Source organism: Clytia hemisphaerica, unplaced genomic scaffold (genome assembly GCF_902728285.1).
Source record: "Clytia hemisphaerica strain Z4C2 unplaced genomic scaffold, Clytia hemisphaerica genome assembly, whole genome shotgun sequence".
Taxonomy (NCBI): Eukaryota; Metazoa; Cnidaria; class Hydrozoa; order Leptothecata; family Clytiidae; genus Clytia; species Clytia hemisphaerica.
The window spans coordinates 69745-91468 of record NW_027103882.1 but is presented as its reverse complement, the minus strand read 5'-3'; the positions used below and the strand labels follow the sequence as shown (position 1 = coordinate 91468).

Below are 21724 nucleotides of genomic sequence, written 5' to 3'. Positions count from 1 at the left end.
CCGTCTTTCAATAGGAAAACATGCAAATTAAGATTTCCAGTGCCAGCGCCAACGCGATTGATTTCAATCTTTAATTCATCGTTTAACTTCAATCCATTTCCGTGTAGCTTAAAGTCTGTACTTGGCCTAAAATCTAGGCAAAGTGAATATTTGGTTGTTAAAAATTCGCCCATTGTTACCCCGTTGCTATCAAAAAGCTTTAATATTTGATCGTATGAGTTTTCAGTTAACAAATCTCCTGAATACAACTGATTTGGATGACCTGAATATTGCACTTTGACTTTGGTCACGTCCAGATTTTTAAAGGTGTCGTTTCGCCTAAACTCTTTCCTATCATCGGGATCAATAGCCAAAATTAAGATATATGACAATCTATCCACATCGATATTTACCGGTAAATTGACAATGGTGTCAGTTTTCTTGATTGTTTTTGTTGTATATCTCATAATGTGTCTGACAGGCACAATCATTCGACTATACTTTGCCATGCCATGACTGACTGACTCAAATATTCATCAGTGATGATATCATATTCCAGCTTGATGTCATTGGCTATATAATCATAATCACGCTCATTTGATAATGCAAGTGCATCCGTGCTCCCTAAAATGACTGACTTGGCATCGTTAAATGTGAACTCAAATTGAAGCTTTTCTCTCAAATGATATTGTGAAAACGGAGTGACATCGTTGAGCAACTCGAAGAAATCAAATGGAATTCTAAACCTTTTCCCCAACGTTTTACCAATAGCCTGCTCCCCTGCATCTCCACTCGCACCGTTGGATTTAACTCTATGTTTCAATCCATCCTCAGTTTGGATTCCCTGAAAAACCCGTCGTGCTTTTTCCTTTTTTGATAACCACAAGTCCATATATGTCATGATTTCATCGTATTCGTCAATTTCTCTCTCAGGTTTGCCTTCAAATTTGATCCCTATTTTTTTAATAATTTTTCGACCTAAATTTGGAACTATACTTCTTTTGACGTCTTTCGTGCCACTAATCTCCATGTTAAAACTAAGAAAAGTGCTTCCTGGTACGATCATGTCATTCTTTCCAAGTTTTGGCATTTCAACGATTAGAGTAGACCCAGGTTTGACAGAATTTGGAGTAATCGTGTTTACCACGTGTTGACGCTTAAAATGTTGTGCTCGAATGATTCGCGAGCTTCTGTTTGGATCGATATCCTCTCCATATACAGGATTTACATTATGATCAAAATTAGCAGGCTGCCTAAAATTTTCGTTGTTATATCTTTCTCTGTTGATATCTTCGTCAATCATTTTATTTCCGTATCTTGCAAGCATCTTTATTATAAGATAAAAAGAAACATGTTTGAACCAACAATCGAAGAAAATATTCCAATGGAAACAAAAAATAACGATGATGAAGATTATGTATATGAAAACGAAGCATATAATGACGAAGAGACAACTACTTTTACTGATCCTACCCGTTCTTCAACGCCCTATACTTACGACGACGAACCAACTGAAAATCACCCGTCAATTGAAAATCAACGACGTCAAATAAAAAGATCTAAGATAAGCGACTTGTACAAACACATGAAATGGGAATTTGACAACAGCGCTGAACTTTATCTAGATGATAAATTTACAATCAAAAACGAAAAAGGGCGGAATCAGCTCTATTTCATCAAAAACAGTAAGGAATATTCTCTCTCACTAAAAACAATGGTGAATTCAGATCTCAAAAAACAATTAATACGATCATAAATCCATCGGAACAAACTATACTCGCAGTATCTAAAATTCTCGACGACACTCCTACTATGATTGAAATGCAAACCATGACTAGTGAACAAATCATTGAGACCGTGAAAACTCTCTCTCGTGATATAGCTACCAATACCGATCTTGAAATGCGAGAAATGCTAGGCCTTGACAAAGCATTAACAAGATTCAAAGGTGAACTTGTTAACAACGCTTCAAAATTGACAGAAATTGATGAACAAATTAAAGGCACAAAAGATGAACTCAAAAATGCTCAAGACCCTCAAGAAAAACTAGAACTAAAAGCACGTTTAAAAGAGCTTCAACAAGAGCGAAAAGTCAGACTTGAAATTTCGAGTCAAACTCAAAAACAACTTTCTAGCCAGATCGCTCGCATTCGTGATACGCTTTACGACTTTTGCGAAGATGATATAAGTCTCAAAGAGAAAGTCAAAAACATATTCAGAGAACACGGTTTAACCATTACGGCAGCCATCACAGCCCTTGGCACCATTATTTCCACCTTAGTCTTGTCTTTAACAGGAGGTGGAGGTAGTGGTGTTCCAAGTGGTTCTCCTAAACCACATAAAGGTCAAGAGTGGGTTAAAAACAAGTTAAAGGCTCTCGCAAGACTTCTAGGGCGTTTAGCAGAACAAGTCGCTAAAGCTTTGCCTGGAGCCATTGGATCGCTTCTCGCTGCCATATTAAATTTGTTCAAAAAAGTGGCGTTAGCTGCTGCAAATTACACTTGGATATTCTTAACGTCCGTTGGTGCTTTAATAGGCTATGAAATACATCAATATTTTTATTCTTCACAAAAGAAAAAAAACTAGAAGTATCGCCAAATCGCTAAAATCGCTGCCACACCTATGCCAATGATAGCTGTTTTCTCGTCTACGTGATCGTCAAGAGTATGAACTCTTTTTCGCATAGTTGTCATCTTAGGAATCAATTGAAGATGTCTATCCGCTGTCTTTTTAGTTGAAATCTGCGGTGATTTTTTCAAGATCACCGGAGTTGGTTTTACAACCTTTCCTAAACCATGACCTGAGCTGTTGATTACAATCTTGTCGTTATACCCTTCCATGACTTGATTCAAAGGCTTCAACAACATATTTGATGGTAACATATAGAGCCCTTTGCCTACGCTATAATCCAAATTCGATCGAGCGTATTTCAACGAATCTTGATATCTCGAAACATCGTCTTGCAGTGAAACTACCTTATTAATCACGTCTTCTAAGTTATCGTGGAACAGTCGTTGAGCAACAAGGGCTTCAGCACCCGTTACCTAAAATTCCATGCCTTGCTCCGTACTGAGATGTCAAAATAAGATAGGTATAAGCTCTAATACTTTCACTGATTTTTTCAATACCTGCCTTTGTAAAGCCGTGTGAATCAGGCATAATCCACTTAAAAGGTGACGCGTGAGAATCCTTCCAGTAGTAGTATTTACCTCTATAGATGTAAAAATTTCTCGATGTTCCATATTCGTCAGCGATTATAAAAGCCTGCTCTTTCGAACAGTTATTATTATATTTATCAAAATTTTTTTCATTAGGCAATGGTGCTAAAATACGCTTTAAAACTCTTCTGATGTGGTAGTAAACGTGAAATCGATACAAAGCTCTGACGAGTGGCTCCTTTGCATTAAGATGTTCTACAGAAACTCCGAGAGAAGACGTAGCGCAATGAAATGCAAAGTTCAATTGTGTATCCCAAAGCTTTAAGGGATCGTGCTGCATATTATAAGCGCTCTTTGCACTTTGGAACCCTCCCGCGTCATAAAAATCGCCATGGCCGTAGTATCTATATGTACCCAGATAAAATAGTGAATCTTCCAATTTAATATGAAATCCATATGATTTTTTGTTGTTATCTTCCACAATAATGTCCAATTTGGATAAATCTTTCCCTGTGATTACTTCTTTATGGTCTCCCTTTGGAGCGTAAAAAGCTCTTTCATTTAGTTCGTAACTCATTTATTTTAATCTTGTTTGATACGATGATCAAACAAGATATTTAAAAAATGTGTATCAAAAAGTTCAAAAATCTAGTCAAATAAATGTCTCAAGTTATACTCACAAAATTAGATGATCCTGTATACATTGAAAATTTTCCTCACGGAAAAATAAAACTCCAAGAACTCAAGATATGGCCTGGCTGGACTCACATAAAATTCCATACTATTCTAACCTATCGAATAGGTATTGATGATTATGCTCTTAAAGTCAAGATAAATAAAAAATACACTTTTGACATTCTCGCTCAAGACATCAGCAACTTTCTTAACGTAAATAATGAACAAGTCGTAAATCTCTATCACAACAACGGAAGAGTCACTTGGCAAGTTTTACCTCCACCTAAAACTAAAAAACCAAAATTATATCAACAGGAATGATAGCCTTTCTAAGGCCACACAACATCAAGCTTTCAGACGAGGTCGTCAACCTCTTTAAACTAGACGGTGTTCAGGCAGACACATATGGTATCATGACTGGTAAACCTGTTGATAAATCCTCAATATCGTTTTGTTTTTCCAACGCCTCCACCATTGTCTTCACATGTGATGAATGCAATAAAAAAACCATCGTAAACAACCAAAAAACCAACGCCATTGTTGCAATGCCCGTCACAGTTGATATGGATGGTTCTATTACAGCTACACTCGCACAACCGGCTACTTTAACGTTTAGCAACAACTTCACAAATCGCCTCAATTTCCACGTTCAAGATGAACACGGCAACAATTTAATTACAAAAAGGTTTTTCTGCAGGCTTAAAATAAACAATGACAAGCGTTTATACAGAGAAAATTTACCCTAATATCGCAAGTGCACCCACTGAAAACGAGCCACAACAAACAAAGTCAAAATTATCGCCTCAAAAAAATCGAAGAGGCTGAAAAATTCTTACGAGATGAGACAAAAAAAAGAGGTAAGCTTGCAAAACAGTTCAAACGACGAGCGATTGCTTCGACGATCAGTGATACTTCTCTAATCACTGCTATTACAATTTTAGAAGTTGCTTCTGTCGCTACCTTAACAACAGGAGTCGGAGCTCCTATAAGCATCGTTCTTGCTTCAGCTGGACTTTTGCTCGGTTTAGGTTCTGGAGTCATACACAAAACTCAAAAGGTTTTTGAATCTAAGACTAAAAAACACGACAAAATCAAGACCTTGGCAGAATCTAAACTGGATTCAATTTCAAACCTAGTTTCAAAGGCAATTGAAAATGCACACATTTCCCACGAAGAGTACCAGTTCATCTTAAAAGAGATCGAACACTATCGCGTCATGAAAGAACAAATACGAACCAAATCCAAAAAGGTAGCTAATGCCATCACTGTAGAGCAGCGCGAAGCTATCTTAGCTCAAGGTCGAAAAGAAGGAAAGCAAGATTTTTTACGCAAAATCGCTGCTACTTCAGATTCAGATACCCCAACTGCCAATGCCATGTAAGCTTTGATCTGCCGCCAAAATATAGTGATTTGTAAAGGTGTGATTCCTTACAAATTACATGCTAATATCTCACATAATCAACTTCATAGCCACAAACTTCGCCAGTTTTCTCATCAATCTCCAAATCATCTTCATATACAATTTTACCCATTTCTACATGCTCATATCCAAGCCGCAGGCGATCAGCTTCAAATTTCAAATGCGTGACAAACCTTTGCAAGCTACACTTATCACACACTTCAAAATCTGTCTGTGTTCCAACACTTATCTGGTTCTTGCGCAGCTTTTTCGGTACTGGCTTACCTTGCAGCGCTAAAATAAGATCATCCTTTTTCATCACCGAATACCCTTTCATACCCTGCGCCTTCGCTTGTTGTCGCAACTCCTTTAACTGTGTCATTTATTTTCATGACACAGTTTAACAACTTTAATTCATAACTCACAATACGGTATCATAACCACTGTCTTCTTCGTCATCACTCAATTGACTCTCAAACGTGCTGTCTCTCTTCTCTTCCTAAATTTACACTCTTTCAAAAAAACCTGCAAATGAAATGATAATTCGATCCCTTTCGATACACGCTACCAAATTTCAAAATTCCAGTCGCAAAACACATGATCCAATACTCTCTGGTTTACCAAAAAAGTTACCTTTAAATCTCGTTCTAATCTCACCATCCCAAGTGATAAGCTTTGGATTGATGTACTTGTCATTGTTTAACGGTTCTCCTTCTAATTTTTTACCTAAGAGGTCTTCAATCTTTTTTAATATAGCTTCATATTGTCGAACCCAAGCTTCGTCTTCGATTACATTAAACCCCATTTTCCACGGTGAATTTTCACTAAACCTCGAAACTCCTGATGAAACACAATCTTTCGGAGTCTTAATATATAGCGACACAATTTTGCCTTGTTCCGTCTCATAGCCAATCGTATATCGAGTATCATGCTTATTCGCAACAACTCCCTCAGTTAATCGGATCTTTTCTAAATCAACATTTTCTGTCACTTTGTATTTGTTGTTAAATTCTTTACTTAAAATTTCAATTTGACCAAACTTGTACATTTATTATATGTTTTTTTGAGTCCAACTTGCACTTTTTGTCTGATTGAGGAACCATCGTATCATATTTATATAGAAATTCTACTTACTAAAAACACTTTCCACATACACTGCATACACGTACGTACACTTGACAAGCTATTTACAAACATTGAAAATTATCCTATTTCTTACACATTTATTACATACAAGAACAATAGACAGCACAGAACTCTCACGGGACTAACAAAACATTAATTATACACAAATGACGTAAATTTCCTAAGACAATCAATACACAAGAGACATCCAAAATATAATAACAAACCAATAAACCTATAAAAAACGAAATGCTATAGTACAAAGGAAACGTAAAAATAATCTAACTAAAACTACTGCCTAGCGGCAGTAACACTCCCCACCGTCAAGATATTGGTATCTTGACCAAACTGGTACCCAGTACTCATAACTGTAAGCAAATATAAAACCACATTCGGGATTAACCCATTGATTAGTCCAGATAACGAAACGTAAGTCCAACGGGAATAGCCAATAACAACCTTTTGAAAATCTGACAAAAGGAAGAACATCCAAAAACTTCTCAAAAACAGCTTGCAATAAAAGTTATTTACCAAAAAACGTTTCAACTGAATTTTGCATTTCCCTTTTGGTTTGTAGTTTCGGACATTTAGGCAAACTGCAAGGTTAGGGGAACTGACGATAGGATGCACTTTTGATCTTTTGGAAACGAGAGGAGTTTCATTATCGAAAGTTCGTGTATCTTTAAAATTTCTACTCACATTTAACATTGAAACATTCAGCTTCTCAGCAATACGTGCAACACGACGAGGTTGAACTTCTTTGACAACCATGTGATGAGACAAAATTTCCGGTTTAACTTTTCGGACGATCTCGTGAAAAACATTTTCGGACACTTCAGTAACGACGACGACATTGGGATACGGCTCGACACTCTCGACCACGCGAGACAAAATTTCTTGTTTTGGCTTTCCAATAGTCACTTGAAAATTTTTGACTACTTCAGAAATAACACTGACTTTAGGGTAAGGCTGGACACTTTCGACCATGTGCGACTCAATTTTGGGCTTACAACTTTTAGTAACCACGCGACAAACAGCTCTATCAACAACTGGAGAAACTACCAAAATTTGCGGATAAGGATAACTTACGGCCATGCTACATTCAACACGATCCAACTTTGGAACTACTTTCACCTTCTTGAAACTAAGGGGTGCTGAATCTATAACATCTCGAACTGCAAATTCCTTTTGTGTTTCCTTTTCTCCGTACATCGAGAGCATCAGTGAGTAATTTCTGTCATAAAGTAATTTAAAATCATTTGCCAAACCTGTAAGTCGTTTCGATTCATGTTGATGAATAATTGGGTCAAGTTCCGGATCAGGATTGACACCACTGTACACACGTTTTAAAAATCTTGTCGACTCGATCAATAATTCGACCAACTTGAAACGTTCATTATTAAATCCATGAATTGGGTGATTGGCCATCTTTATTTCAGTTCCGATTCTTTTGATCTCGAAGCAAACTGATCAACTTCTAGCATCCAATATACAATCATACGAAGCTGTCAACATACACAGTGCACGTCAGTGTTTTTACTATAAATGTCGATCCAAACATTTCGACATTTAGGGACGAAACATAAATGTGGATTGGTTTTCAAACGCGTTCTTTCATCGAAGTAACGGCTACAAAATAAATATAAAACACAAGGTTAGGAAAAGATAAATAAGTACAAGAGTTTCATGTAAAAATACAAGAAGCTAAGGCAAAAAAGTCAAGAAATATTTAACACAAGAAATATAGAAATTCTACTTACTAAAAACACTTTCCACATACACTGCATACACGTACGTACACTTGACAAGCTATTTACAAACATTGAAAATTATCCTATTTCTTACACATTTATTACATACAAGAACAATAGACAGCACAGAACTCTCACGGGACTAACAAAACATTAATTATACACAAATGACGTAAAGTTCCTAAGACAATCAATACACAAGAGACATCCAAAATATAATAACAAACCAATAAACCTATACAAAACGAAATGCTATAGTACAAAGGAAACGTAAAAATAATCTAACTAAAACTACTGCCTAGCGGCAGTAACATGCACTTTTTTTAATCTTCATCACTAGAAACCTCGTCATATTCCCAGTCTGTCGCTTCTGTACACTCTTCACCAGGCAAACGATCATGATAACTTCTATCAATTGGAACATTGCTATCTTTAAAAAGTGCTTTTCTAAGCCAATACTCGTCTTCTTCACCTTCCCAGTCTTCAGAATTGAGGCTGTTTTCAATCTGAAGCAATAATTTATCACGTTTAATTTTCAATCTCCTGATCTTGTCTTTTGGAATTGGTCTAATTATATACAAATCACTAATTTCTGATTGAAAAGCTTCAACTTTATAAAGTATATCAAAATACCATTTACAATTATATTGACAGCTACACCCCATCATCTTTATTACAAATTTTTTTATTCGATTTTTTTGATTGAGTAGACAGAACTCTTAAATTGTTGCTATAGCACGCTTGCTTTCAAAAAACTTCTCTTTTTTGAGGTCATCATTCATTCGCGGCGGGGCGATTTTTTTTGTCGCGCGGGCGATTTCTAATTTTGACCGCTTTTATTTTTATTTTTTTCAAAAATTTTAAAATTCTCAATTTTAAAATCTCAAATTTTATGTACTTATAATTTTCTTCGAATTTTTTTGAATTTTCAATTTTGACCACTTTTATTTTTCATTCTCAAAAATTTACCCGTTTTCAACCTAAAATCTTGACCTCAAAAGCACCTCATTTAAAGCGATAATTTTACGATAATTTTTGATAATTTTAAGTAATTCTTGACCTCAAAAACACCTCATTTAAAGCGATAATTTTACGATAAGTTTAGGTAATTCTTGACCTAAAAACCACCTCATTTGAAGCGGTAATTTTACGATAATTTTTGATAATTTTAAGTAATTCTTGACCTCAAAAACACCTCATTTAAAGCGATAATTTTACGATAAGTTTAGGTAATTCTTGACCTAAAAACCACCTCATTTGAAGCGGTAATTTTACGATAATTTTAAGTAATTCTTGACCTAAAAACCACCTCATTTAAAGCGGTAATTTTACGATAATTTTAGATGTCCCAGGTCGCTCCAAAACCTATCTCTAATCTAATTTTTTTACTCCTTTTTTTACCAAAATTAGTGCTTTAATTTAAACGTCGATGTTTGAGTCGCAGGAGGATTTGAGCCCCATTTTTGTGGGGCCTGGAATTCCCGAGTTATTTTTCCGAGTTGTTTTTAATGTGATGTCATAATTTCAGTTTTTATGACGTCATCACAAAAATGGGTTTTTTTCGTGCCTTTATTAGCTTTTCGAGTTATTTGGTATTTTTTAACTCGGGTTTTTTTCGTGCCTTTAGCTTTTCGAGTTATTTGGTATTTTTTATTCGGTTTTTTTTGTGCCTTTAACTTTTCGAGTTATTTGTTGATATATTTACTAACACGAATCTGCCCCTTATAATCATTGGTTAACAAGCCCATATATAAAGTCGAATTTACCATAAATCGAATATCTACTATAAAAATATAATGTAAATAACTCGAAAACTTTGAGGCACGAAAAAAAAAACGAGTTAAAAAACACCAAATAGCTCGAAAAGTTAAACGCTAAAAAAAACTCGAGTTATTATTTTTGTGATGACGTCACAAAACTAAAATTATGACGTCATATATAAAATAACTCGGGAAATCCTAGGCTGAATCGCAGACCTCTACAAAACCCCAGGTAGTATCTCTGGACAAAGGAAATATAGCTCATTAAGCATCCTCTATAAGGAGCACGAATCCGTTAGTGGATGCCAGCAGCCTAGGGAAATCCAGACCCCCATTTTTGTATCTATAAACGCTTTCAATTAGCGCCCCGTCAACACCTTGAACTAACTACCCAATTCCCCTCACATGGCATGATGGGTTGACCCGGTCGATTTTTCATTCACTTTGCCAAGTGAACCGCTGCGAGTGGGAATCGAACCTCAATCGCCTGTGCATATTCGCAGGGGATGGACATCATTGGAAACTTACTCAAATCTGTCATGTGAAGGGGTGTGTACCTTATCGGCCAAAACTTAGTTGGCCCTTAGCGACTAAATTTTGGCTTGGTGACTAAAATTAGGGCCGACTAAAAATTTGGGCCAAGTTAAAAGTTTATAACCAAGCTTACCTTATTTTCAGGTATTTTAAGCTTACTCCTATTTTCCATCTGCTTGTAAATTTAGAAATTGCCCAAATTTTTAGTCGGCCCTTAGTGACTAAATTTTGACGAGGTGACTAAAATTAGGGCCGACTAAGTTATGGCCGATAAGGTGTGTGTAGCCTGACTTCACCGCCAGTAAAAGTCAAATCCTGAAAATAGTTAGGTACTACACCCTGGACCATATAATACTCAAATAGTGTTTGACTGACTCAAAATATTATTTTAAAAATCCTCAAACAGATGATCTCTGTGGATATTTTTGAATTTAGGCTTTTAAATTGTTAAAATATCCTGAATTGTTCCTTGAATATATTCATTCGTCAAGTTAAGGTAAATATTCGTAAACAATTGCTGTTTTACATTTATATAAGAAAATCCCTGAATTTTTCATGAAGTAAAGAAATAGATTTAGCTTAGCTTAAATATTGAAGTAAAGGATCTGTGGAAAACAAACGAGACAAAAAATTTGTTTTCATTTTTATATGTTATTGTTTATTAGCTAGTTTTATAATTTGTCAAAAAAACTTAACAATATAATTTCTTAAATCCTAAAATATTAATTTGAAATTATCAGAATCTCTTCTATAGGTGAAGGGAATTTTCAATCCCTTGATAAAATATATCAAAATAAGGCCTTTCAAAAATTACACATCTGAAAAATCTCATGTGTTATTCAGTTACATATATGCTTTTAGCGAATTGTAAATTGTGTATACTCAAAATTAGGCCTCTGATATACATCATAAATAAAAATCTTTTCTACAAATGTACAAGAAATTCTGAAAAAAAACAAGATACAAAAATGAAAAAATAATATATAAACCATTTCATGCAATCTAAAACCTGTCAAGACTGCATTTCTGCCCACGGTAAAACGAATTATACTTTTTGAAAATGTACAAGAGAGGTTTTTAAAACTATATAAACAAAAAAAAAAAGCATCAAAAAATATTCTGTATTCATAAAGTTCGATGTATAAAATACATCAAAAATCTAGTTAAAAATCTTGTTTTTCCTAAGTTTGTTTTGCATGCGCGCTGTATATTTACAAGGATAAAACCTTTGGTTATGAAATAAACTATACTATGATCATAGTCCTTTAGCAGACATTGATTTTTCATCCTCCTTTAAAAACACTTGACATCCTTCATTGACATGAAGCATAACTTTTTGCTTTAAGTCACAAACTTGCATACGTAATTGACTTGCTAAGGTAGTGAGTTCAGAATTTTTAGCTTTTAGCTCTTTAACCTTGACTTTTAAAGTATCCTCTCGTTCAATTTTTCTGCGACGACATCTTTGAGCTGCTAATCTGTTTCGTAACTTTTTACGTTGATGTTTAATATGCTCCTGCACGTCAAGATCGATTGGATTCATATCTAAGTCTAAATCATCCTGGTCAAGAGATTCGTCTTCCGACTTAATTTGATTAGAATCCATAATTGACGAAGGAGTGACTTGTGAAGGGAGATTCAACCCAGAAGAGTAAGATGAAGTAGGATTCGAAAGTTCTGTAGGTCTCGTAACATAAGATGTTGAATTACGTGGAATAGCTGTCATACCCATTGTACTGACTGTTCCAGTTGACGAAATTGGTAAATTTACGGTAGAAGGTGCTGTAATTTCAGGTAATCTTGGTGTGTTAGGGTTTGTTGGTGTTATCACAGAAACTGAATTACTTTGAGGTTGTCCTGGCCATCTGCTAGTCTCAACTTTTGATGATGTGCTTATCGATTCATTTGTAACTTGAACTGAAGGAACTGTCCATTGTTTGGTTGTTGGTGCTGAAGTAGTTCCTGGGCCATCTTGTTGTTGTAGCCTTTGTAAAGCTTCAATGAAGCCGCGGGCTAAAAAACTTTCTTGATCTTCAGTTCCATGCTCATTGTGAGCATTTGCTGCTGCAAACGATAGTCCGTTTGGAGTCGGTGTTGGAATAAATCCTCCAGTATTTATAATAAGTTTCTCAAGTTCTGGACTTCCAAGTTTCAATAGTTTCAAATCAGGAGAAGCAAGGATTGCTGGCGAGGCAGCAACATTTAAAAACGATCTCTTCCTCGAGTTGCCAGCTCCCTCATTGAGATCTAATTTCAAATTTGATTTGTTATAGTTCTGGCTCATAACCAACGATCGATCGAGGAAAGCCACTTGGGACATAACAAGTAAACAAAGTTATTCAAGTTTACAATATTTTGTTGTGTTTCTTGTCGAGTTTTCTCTCGTTTGATGATATTTTATAAATGCTTCTTTCAAGACTTCTCTGTCAACTTTTTATGCTTTTCTCTTCTCTTCTCGAATGTAGCTCCTTTCAAAGATCCCTTGTATTTGAAGGTGTGTGAGTAATGGTTCTATTTTTGGAAGTGACTCGACATTCTGATTGGTCCATGTGAATTTTAGTCCGTTCTCATTGGTTGTTTTTTTCTGAAAGGGGAAACGGGGACTAACTTACTAAAAGAAATCTATTCTACATAAACTCAATACGCCGCTTAAAAATATTTTAATCGTCTGACCACGAAAATTTATTCCAAATGTATAAAAATGTTGACGTCATAATGAATGTTTTTGTTTGAAAGTTGCTGTGGACGAAAGTTTCTCTTCCCTATTGTTTTATAATCCCCATTAACGACGATACGTCAAACCAGAGAATATTTGCCAAATATGGTAGTACTCGTTAAATACGAGAATGAATGATATGAGAAAGAAAAAATGAATGAACCGAGAAAATTCACGAGCTTGTAACGAGAACCACTCCGTCTCAAGTGTTTTTTCTTTAAACAAAAATTCGCAAACATTTGCAGTTTTTCGTAAAATAGTTTGAGTGTTTTAAAAATAAGCAACAGTTTCTATGTTTCTAAAGCCCAATGAAAACATGTCAAAATTATCCTTGCATAATTCAAATCTATCTAATCCCGCATAGAAACTCCTAACCGCCGAAACCGACCCTTCGCGACGCTTTTTCCCGAAAAAGTATCAAGGAGGGAGAGCTTACGTCATGTGACGTCATCATACAAATTTAAAAAAGGCGGGAAATTTTTTATTCTCGGAACCAACATGGCTATCAAAACATGGCTGAATTTTTTTTTTGTTTACCCGAATGCAGCAACTTCTTAATCTGATTTGAGATAAGTATTTTGAATGTTAGTTAGATTATTTCACGTTTTCCTCTCAAACTCTAAATGAATGAAGTGACGTTTCAATTTTGTCATGTGATTTCTTTTTATGATGATAGAGAGGTATGACCACAGAAAAACTTCTTTTCTTTTGTATAGAAAAAAGTTGAAAGTGAAACTGAAACTTGAAAGTGCCAATTCATTTGTTTGTGTTTTTATTTTTTACAATTTTAAATAACATACTGATGCATGACTAATTTAAATAATTGAGAGTTTCCTTTATTGCAGTCTTTTATTTACATTGCACTCTTCTTGTGTATTTTGCTAGATATTTTGTTTGTTCTTCTCCCCCTCTTAGTCACACTCCAATTAAACTAAACAAGTTTCTTAGCTTTTGATTTGCAGTTGATGTCATCCAAAACTGCTGTGTATATTCACTTGCAGACTCGCAGAGTTTCATAATGCAGAATCATCTTGTCAATTCGATTTCACATATTTTTCACAAGAACATTCCTATAAAGAACCAGTAAATTATAAGGCTAAGCTGTTCTTATTTTTGGCACGCACTTTGAGCCTGACTTTTTTCTTATTTCTAGGATAAACTGAGGTACTTTAGGTCTAATACCCCCTTTTTTACTAATTCCATGCAACTAATTTGCTGAAAATATAGCCATTCCAGACACATCATTCTAAAGTTGTTCTTACTTTTTGGCATTTTTGAGCCTCATTGCTCTTATAAAATAGTTCTCATAAAAAGTGAATTATTAGGCTAAGAGGCTCAAGCAAATCTCTTGTGATTTTTACAAAAATCAGATTCGGAAAACTTTTGGTGAAAACTAAAGAGAAATTGGGGAAAATTGCTAACACTGAGAAAAAAGGGAACATTCAAGCTTATCACTCAGCTCGATTTCAAAACCTTTACGTGTCTTTGTTTGAGAGATTTATATCAGTACCATAATTTGGTCAACCCCCTTAGGGTTGCGAGCTGGCGAGGGGGAAATCCAAAAAAGGTACCCTTAAGGGCGGCACATACCGTACCCTCCATTTGCCTAAGTACCCCCCCCCAGTTCTAATCCTGTCCGAGAATCACTGATTGAAAATGATTTTCCTCTATGACTGCTAAAAGACTCAATCAAGGATTCTAACCTTCCTATTAAATGCCAATAATGAGGAAATTAGAAGAGGCAGGAAGAGGTTGTTGATATTATACCTATAACAGTGCTGTGTCTTCAAGGTATCTTAACTGGTCGATGGATTATTTGTAATAAGTTATATTTTCAAAACCTTTAAAAAATTGATAGAAATGTCATCAGCTAGAAATCAAAGTGTCACATCAAGTGGACCAGGTGCTACCTGGAGTGCAAAATCTTGTTCATCAAATGAGAGATCAGTGCACGGTTTTTACACAAATACAAACTCTACCGTCTCCGCTCCATCAACATCAAGACCTGGCATTGATGAATCCGTCTTACAATGTCCAGCTGAAGGTGGAAAGAATCAAGTCTCATTTGATGGGGATTTATCCAATATCGAAAACCCAGATGTAAGGCTATCAGATGTGTTTTGTAATTTTCGAGTTTTTAAATTACTAAATTTTGATATGTGAATTCTAGAGATTTCCAGGGAAATTTTTTCTTACCCCAGAAGAATGTCTTTTTTTCTTTTCTTGTTAGGTGTTCTTGTCTCTCTATATGGTCAACCAGAAGCTTGGAGCATGTTATTATGATTCTGACGTGCAAATTCTTTATGTTATGAAAGATATAATTGAAGATAACAATTTTACAATGTTAAAAAAGTGTAAGTTTTATTGTTTCTATTTCTATTTGGTTGAGTTGCAGGAGGCTTTGAAGCCTATTTTCGCAACTATAAATGCTTTCAATGAGCGTCCCGTCAGCCCCTTGGACTGACTACCCAATTCCCCTCACATGGCATGTGTTGACCCAGGCAAAGGTTCATTCACTTGCCAAGTGAACCGCTGCGAGTGGGAATCGAAACTCAGTCACCTGTGCAGCAACCAAGGTTAATAACCACTATACCACAGCGTTTTGGCTCCCCTTTCTTGTACACCCCCTGATTTCAGATCCCTTTCATTGACATGCATTGACATAAACCGCCAAATCATTTAACATCTAACATGTGCTTTAAGGAACAGTTGTTTATACACATGCAGACTATTTATTTTTGTAGACAATACTTTTCCTTCATGTCATTCCCTCGGAGAGTTGGATTGCATAATCAATCAAACATGTAGAAAATATCCTTTGAAGCAGTAGTTATCTTTTGAAAATAAAATTCCATGAAAGACTGGATTCTATTTTTTTCTTTCCTCTTTTTTCATTCAATAACCCAGTGATGATGTCATGATTATCATCCTTTTTAAGAAAGATTACTTTATGAGATATTTGCTCTGTCTTGTTGACACTGGTTACTGACGTCACTATCAATAAATTAAAATGTAATTGACACATAGAATAAAGGATTAATTCAAACAGTGGACATTTTATTAATCTTATTGATTTAAGATACTTCAATGACTTGTTGATATTATTTTTCAACAAAAGACACTCCTCCTTTGATTTTTTTAATGGGCTCTCCTTTACTTATCATAAAAAAGCTGCTTTTCTGAAAATAGACAGCTCCATTTTTTGTACAAAATTCTTGAGACACCGCTGTAGTTCATCCTAAGTATCTTTTAGCTTAAATGCTTTAAATCTGTATTCATTTTATTTGCCACTTTGAATGTATCATGAAGGGTGTAAACCTGCCACATACCAGTTATAAACAAGAAAGGCTTCATTAGACACAATTCCGGTTCATTTAGACAAGGCAATTATCATAAACATTCAATATAATCACTTTTGGTTTTCCCCTCCCTAAGTTCCTTGTTGCCTAAGGAAACACTTTTCTAAACAAAGGAAAGGCTCAATAACATTAATCTATAAATTATTACGCAATCCTGTGAAATTCAGAGAGAAAAAATTCTAATATGTATTATAATTAATAAGTTTGTGTCATAGGATCCAGGTACTCGCAGCCAAAACCTCAAACCCCAAAATGAATGTTATCCTGAAACTATAGTCGCTAAGGCTCGTTTCCCTGATTAATGAATGTATTAATTTCTACCATTTTGATATTTGGATCACTCTTTCTTTCCTTTCAAGTATTGCTTCAAGTCCTGCCAACAGTTATTTTGGTTAGCACAAAACAAAAAGAAGAATTTATCGAATGTATCAAAAATCTTGGTATGGTATACATTTTTAGACTTTCTGAGTAGAACTCCATTATTTCATACATTATGATGTAAAACAGGTGTATAATTTGCAATATCATCAATCTTATCACCCAGGGGTGGGGGTACTAGGTTTACTAGGTTTTGACCCTCAGATCTTTACGGGGACTAAAAAGGGGAAAACAAAGGAAAATTTTGTGAATTTTACAACCCTTACTGGGACAAATTTGACCAATTTTGACCAAATCTCGATCTTTCTGAGGGTAAAAAGTCTTATCTTATCACAGACAGAACTAACATGACTGACAAATGGGTTCTATGAAACATTAGCCAAAGATAAGTCTCCATTAAAAATATTATTTAGAAGAAATTTTCTTGCAGTATTTTAGGACTTAGCTCTAGTTTAGACGGCCCACTTTTTACCCTGCCTATTCTAATTGTGAATTAAAGTGGGCATAAAGTGGGCTGTCTAAAGTCAATGCATTGCCATCTTTTGACCCAATGCAATGACTTCTTTCGATCTTTTCCAAGCAAAGATTTTAACTACCAACTCTGTGCCCTCTTTCTGCCTACTCTAACAATTAGAATAGGCAGGGCAGAAAGTCGGCCGTCTAAACTAGAGCTTATTGATCAAAATTTGATTGTTGATTATTTCCAGGAGAAGTTCAAGGTAAAGAAGAATCACAGGAGAGATGGAATGTAGAATTGTGTCCTGCAAATACTTTTAGTTAGTAGCAGACTTTCCATTCAAATCTCTCGTCTAATTCCGACACCCTTCTTTAGAGATACGAAAATTATGAAAGTTGGAATCACTGATTGAAAAAGCATTATTCCTCTCTGACCACTAAGCAAAGAAAAACTGTTTCAACCTTATGATAAACAGCTGATAAAAAGGGTGTCGGAATTAGAGGAGGGATGTCGACATTAGACGAACTAACGGTAGTTTTAATAACCAGATAGGTCTTTAAAAGTATCACTTGTTTCTTTACAAAATTGAGTTTCTTGTTTCTTTCCAACAATAAGGGCTTATTATTATATTTGCATTTCCTCCAGGAATTAATATTGTGACTGAAGTTCAAGGTTCTTTTGTCTCAAAAAATCTTTAGGAAATCAACATTTTGAAAGTAAAAATAGTTTTTCAATCATTTTTCTTATTTTTAAGATTATGACATGGCCAAACGAAAGATTTTATCCATGAGTGGATTACCTGGCCTCACTGACCAGATGGATGATGAAGATCGACATTTATATTTCTCCTCGAGAATCGCTTTTGAAGACACAAACATGGTAGCGTAAACTTTTTTCTTTTCTTTTTCTGTATAAAACTGCATGAAATACTTCTCGGGATGGTTAAGACCATTGATTGTTAGACTCGTTTTGAAAAATACTGTAGCCAAAGGTTTTTCATTTTTTGTTGCCAAGCAATGCTTATGGAAATACCACCAACATGATTTGTGCACAAAATACTTCTTTTGGATGAACAAAAACCATTGTTAGACTTGTTTTGAAAAATACTTTAGCCAAGGGTTTGAAGATACCACCAGCACGATGATTAGTGATATATTTATTATTTGAACTTCAGATTCTTCTTCTACTTATAATTTAGACCATGTTCAGACGTTACGGTTCCGTATCGTTCCGAAACGAAACGGTTCCGAAACAAGAGTGAACGTCAAAAAAGAAGACGTTACAAAGCAAAACAGTTCGAAACAGTTTCGCTCCACTTTTTTCATCGGAACGGAACTGTTCCGTTTCCTTGCTCCGAAACGTTCCGAAACCAATATTAACACACTTGATCTCTGTAATGAAAATCATACCGTAGCGAAACGGAATAGTAATATGTGAACATAGTCTTAGTCTCAGGCATATTTTTTAAGTGAGCTTCTCTTCTCTTCCCTCTCATTCTATACAGAACTTTAGCCTTGGCTCGCAGCCTAACCTAACACAGTGGGTAAAATGTGTGACCAGGAATGAAACCAATTCTCATTGAAAGAATATATTATGCAGCTAGCACTGCCAACAACTCCCTTGTGTGTGTTACTGTTATACTTGGAAATTTGACAACTGTTTTCAGTTTTAAACTTTTCTATTCTTCGATTTCAATCTTTTTGTTTGCTCTTTTAGATTTGTTCTGTTGGTTCACTGTTACGTCATTTGGACCGCGTGAGACCTGGTGTCGAGTTGGAGACAGACACTCCTGTACCTATCCTCTTTATGAAGATATTCGCACTGTAAGTCTTGGCGGGGGGTTTTTTTAGCAAGGTTTTGAAAGACATATGAGTGAAGGTAGAGAGTCTATCACCATGTTTCCCTGACACCCTCCCAGTCCATTGTGGTGAAAGTCTGTGATAGAAACCTTCACACTACTAATCGGCAGAATGTTAGTGAGATACAGTGATAGCCTTATCCACAATTAAGGTCATAATATATTGAGAATTTTGGTTATTTTAACGTTTTTCAAGATTTAAAGTTCTGGCGAGAAAGTCGATTTTTGGCTATCTTTTTAATTTAATCGAATATTTCAATTTGGGAGGGGTTGGTAGACTTCCAGGCTATATTCTGAGTCTTATTGGACTATTTTTGAACTTTTGGATCCTAAGTCTTAAGTCTCATGTTAAAACTCAGAGTTAAAACTCTACCCTTCCAACCTACTTTAGAGCACTTACAAATCGATTGTGGTTCAAAAACTTCCCGGTGGATTTCCCTTTTTTCTCAAATATTATGACCTTGATTGCAGATGGTGAGTGAATGTATACCGAGTTTATCGTTCTACATCTGCAATTTGAGCTTTACTAAGCTCATTTGACGTCAATCGATACTTCGATAATCAGCCGGTTTGAGAGAGAATGAAATATGAGTGAAGGTAGAGAGTCTATCACCATATTTTAAAAGGCACTCGTTTTAGCTTAAATTGCAGTGAGATTCGAACAATAACAGTTACTTTATAGCTTTATATTCTTTTGATTTTCTTCTTAATTGATGTTTTTTTCTGTATATATTGTTTTTATTCTCTCTTCTAACCTTTGTCTTAACAGACTTTTGTGTTTTGAAAATTTTTAGAAAAGAAAATAACCTCTCGACCTTTTATATCTATTATAGGAACGTTATTTGTGACAAAGAATGTGGCTTTTTGCCAGCACTTAAGCATTCTTAAGATTATCTAATGAAGGTTCCCACCCCCTTTTCAAAATAAGTGATTTCCTCTTTCTAATAAGTGCGTGTTTAAAAAAAGCAATTCAGGAATTTTTTTCGTTGATTGATTCCGTGCCAACTGCGTTTCCGTTCCAAATAATTTACCAACGTCACAACTAATAACGGCAATTCTATGCAGAGCTATTGGAATTAAAAAGTATTCCAATTTACTTCAACCTTTGTAGACTTTTAATTGCTTTTTCACTCTTCGAAATCTCAAATAAATTTCCCTAAGGAGCATCGTGAAGAATACTCTTGTATCAAGTATCATTAAGACATTCCTTGGGTGTTCATTAAGACATTCCTTGGGTGTTCATTAAGACATTCCTTGGGTGTTCATTAAGACATTCCTTGGGTGTTCATTAAGACACCCCCTTCTCATAGACCCATTGGGATCCCTTCCCACTGGAAAATTTTTCCAAAATATCGTCCCCGATGAAGAAAATTATCCTCCAATTTTTGATATAATTAATTATATTTGTAAATAAAAATATTTCATCCTTATAAAAAAATGCTACGTTCCAGAAGATTTCTGTATTCTTATTTTGACGTGACCGTGTTTATTTATCTTTCTCTTGTTTCCGTTACCATAGAGACGACGTGATGTCCGTGGACGAATATACTTATTCTTCGTTGCAAATCTTTCAACGAGAATTCCACCCCTCTGTTTACAAAGCTGGTGGGACCAAGGAAGGACTATCTCTTTTTGGTAAGTTTAGATGACGGATTTCCTTTTCAATAAAGTATAAGAAGCTTTCCCGCCTTAAAATTCTGCATAAATTAAAAAATTTGAAGAATTTGTGCTCTAAAACGGGCTTAAAGTTAGAAAATATTGCGTCGGTCTGAAATTCGTCTACCCTAAATGTTGGAGTTTAAAGTATGGAAGTTCTGGATTTGAATTCTAAACCTCCGGATTTTTAAAGTTTAAGAAGAATTTTGAATAGTTTCAATTGGCCTACGAAATCTCAAAAATCATTTTTGCGTTTGAGTTTTTAAAGCTCGGAGGCGAAAGAATAGCTTCCCACTACCTCAACCCTCAAAATATTCTTACAATGGTATGACACAGCCTTACAGATGACCAATGTTCCTCTTGAAGAAAGGCTTACGATAGAAAATCGTCCGTGAAGCTTTATTGGTGGCGTGGGTTAAAGTGATGAATTATAATTTGCTCCTCTTAGATGAAACTCGTGTTAGACAATGAATTAGTCTACTCACAGGTGCCTAATAAACGACCCGCTTGTTAATCTTTCGATTTTTTCAACCCCCCCTTATTAGGACCCCCCCATTTATAAATTCATTTCAAAATTTCGCCTATACCCAGTGACTAAATGGAATGAGTATTTTTCATCTTTTATCCCCCATATTGTATAAATTTTTAAAAACTATTTTCAGCTTTCGAAAAAAGAGTAATTTTTTGCTATAAGCAGCCATGTTTAACTCTATGAGCACCTTCTTTTTAGGATATTTAGAGGTACAATCCCCAACCCCCGGTAATCAGGCCCTACTCCTCGTTCATTAAAATTTGAAGAAAGAACACCCCGTTTATTCGGTACCTGAGGGTAGGCTTAAGATTGTTATCGTAGATTTAGTTGACTTGAAAGTATGACCCAAGTCTCTCCCCGCCGTTGTGTACCAGTTGGCACTCAACG

General features: G+C 35.3%; 4 protein-coding genes across 4 annotated transcripts in view; 1 reads left to right on the top strand and 3 right to left on the bottom strand.

Annotated features, from left to right (window-relative positions):
• The window catches only part of LOC136808480 (uncharacterized), a 209915-nt gene extending 188490 nt beyond the window's left edge, over positions 1-21425 (bottom strand). The window contains exon 1 of the mRNA XM_067065010.1: positions 21387-21425. The gene's annotated coding sequence lies outside the window, so the exon portion shown is untranslated. The remainder of the gene's footprint in view (positions 1-21386) is intronic.
• On the bottom strand, positions 6593-8389 carry LOC136808470 (uncharacterized). The gene is made up of 2 exons (XM_067065000.1): positions 8097-8389; positions 6593-7965 (listed from the first exon to the last, which is right to left on the bottom strand). The coding sequence occupies exon 2, from the start codon at positions 7762-7764 to the stop codon at positions 6628-6630; it is 1137 nt and encodes a 378-aa protein (XP_066921101.1). The 5' UTR covers positions 7765-7965; positions 8097-8389; the 3' UTR covers positions 6593-6627.
• On the bottom strand, positions 11284-12866 carry LOC136808469 (transcription factor Jun-like). Its single transcript, XM_067064999.1, has one exon. The coding sequence runs from the start codon at positions 12699-12701 to the stop codon at positions 11637-11639; it is 1065 nt and encodes a 354-aa protein (XP_066921100.1). The 5' UTR covers positions 12702-12866; the 3' UTR covers positions 11284-11636.
• On the top strand, positions 14931-20939 carry LOC136808494 (mutS protein homolog 5-like). The gene is made up of 7 exons (XM_067065025.1): positions 14931-15197; positions 15328-15451; positions 16816-16896; positions 17542-17610; positions 18046-18170; positions 19008-19114; positions 20669-20939. The coding sequence occupies exons 1-7, from the start codon at positions 14958-14960 to the stop codon at positions 20796-20798; spliced, it is 876 nt and encodes a 291-aa protein (XP_066921126.1). The 5' UTR covers positions 14931-14957; the 3' UTR covers positions 20799-20939.
• Positions 21426-21724: the final 299 nt, after the last annotated feature.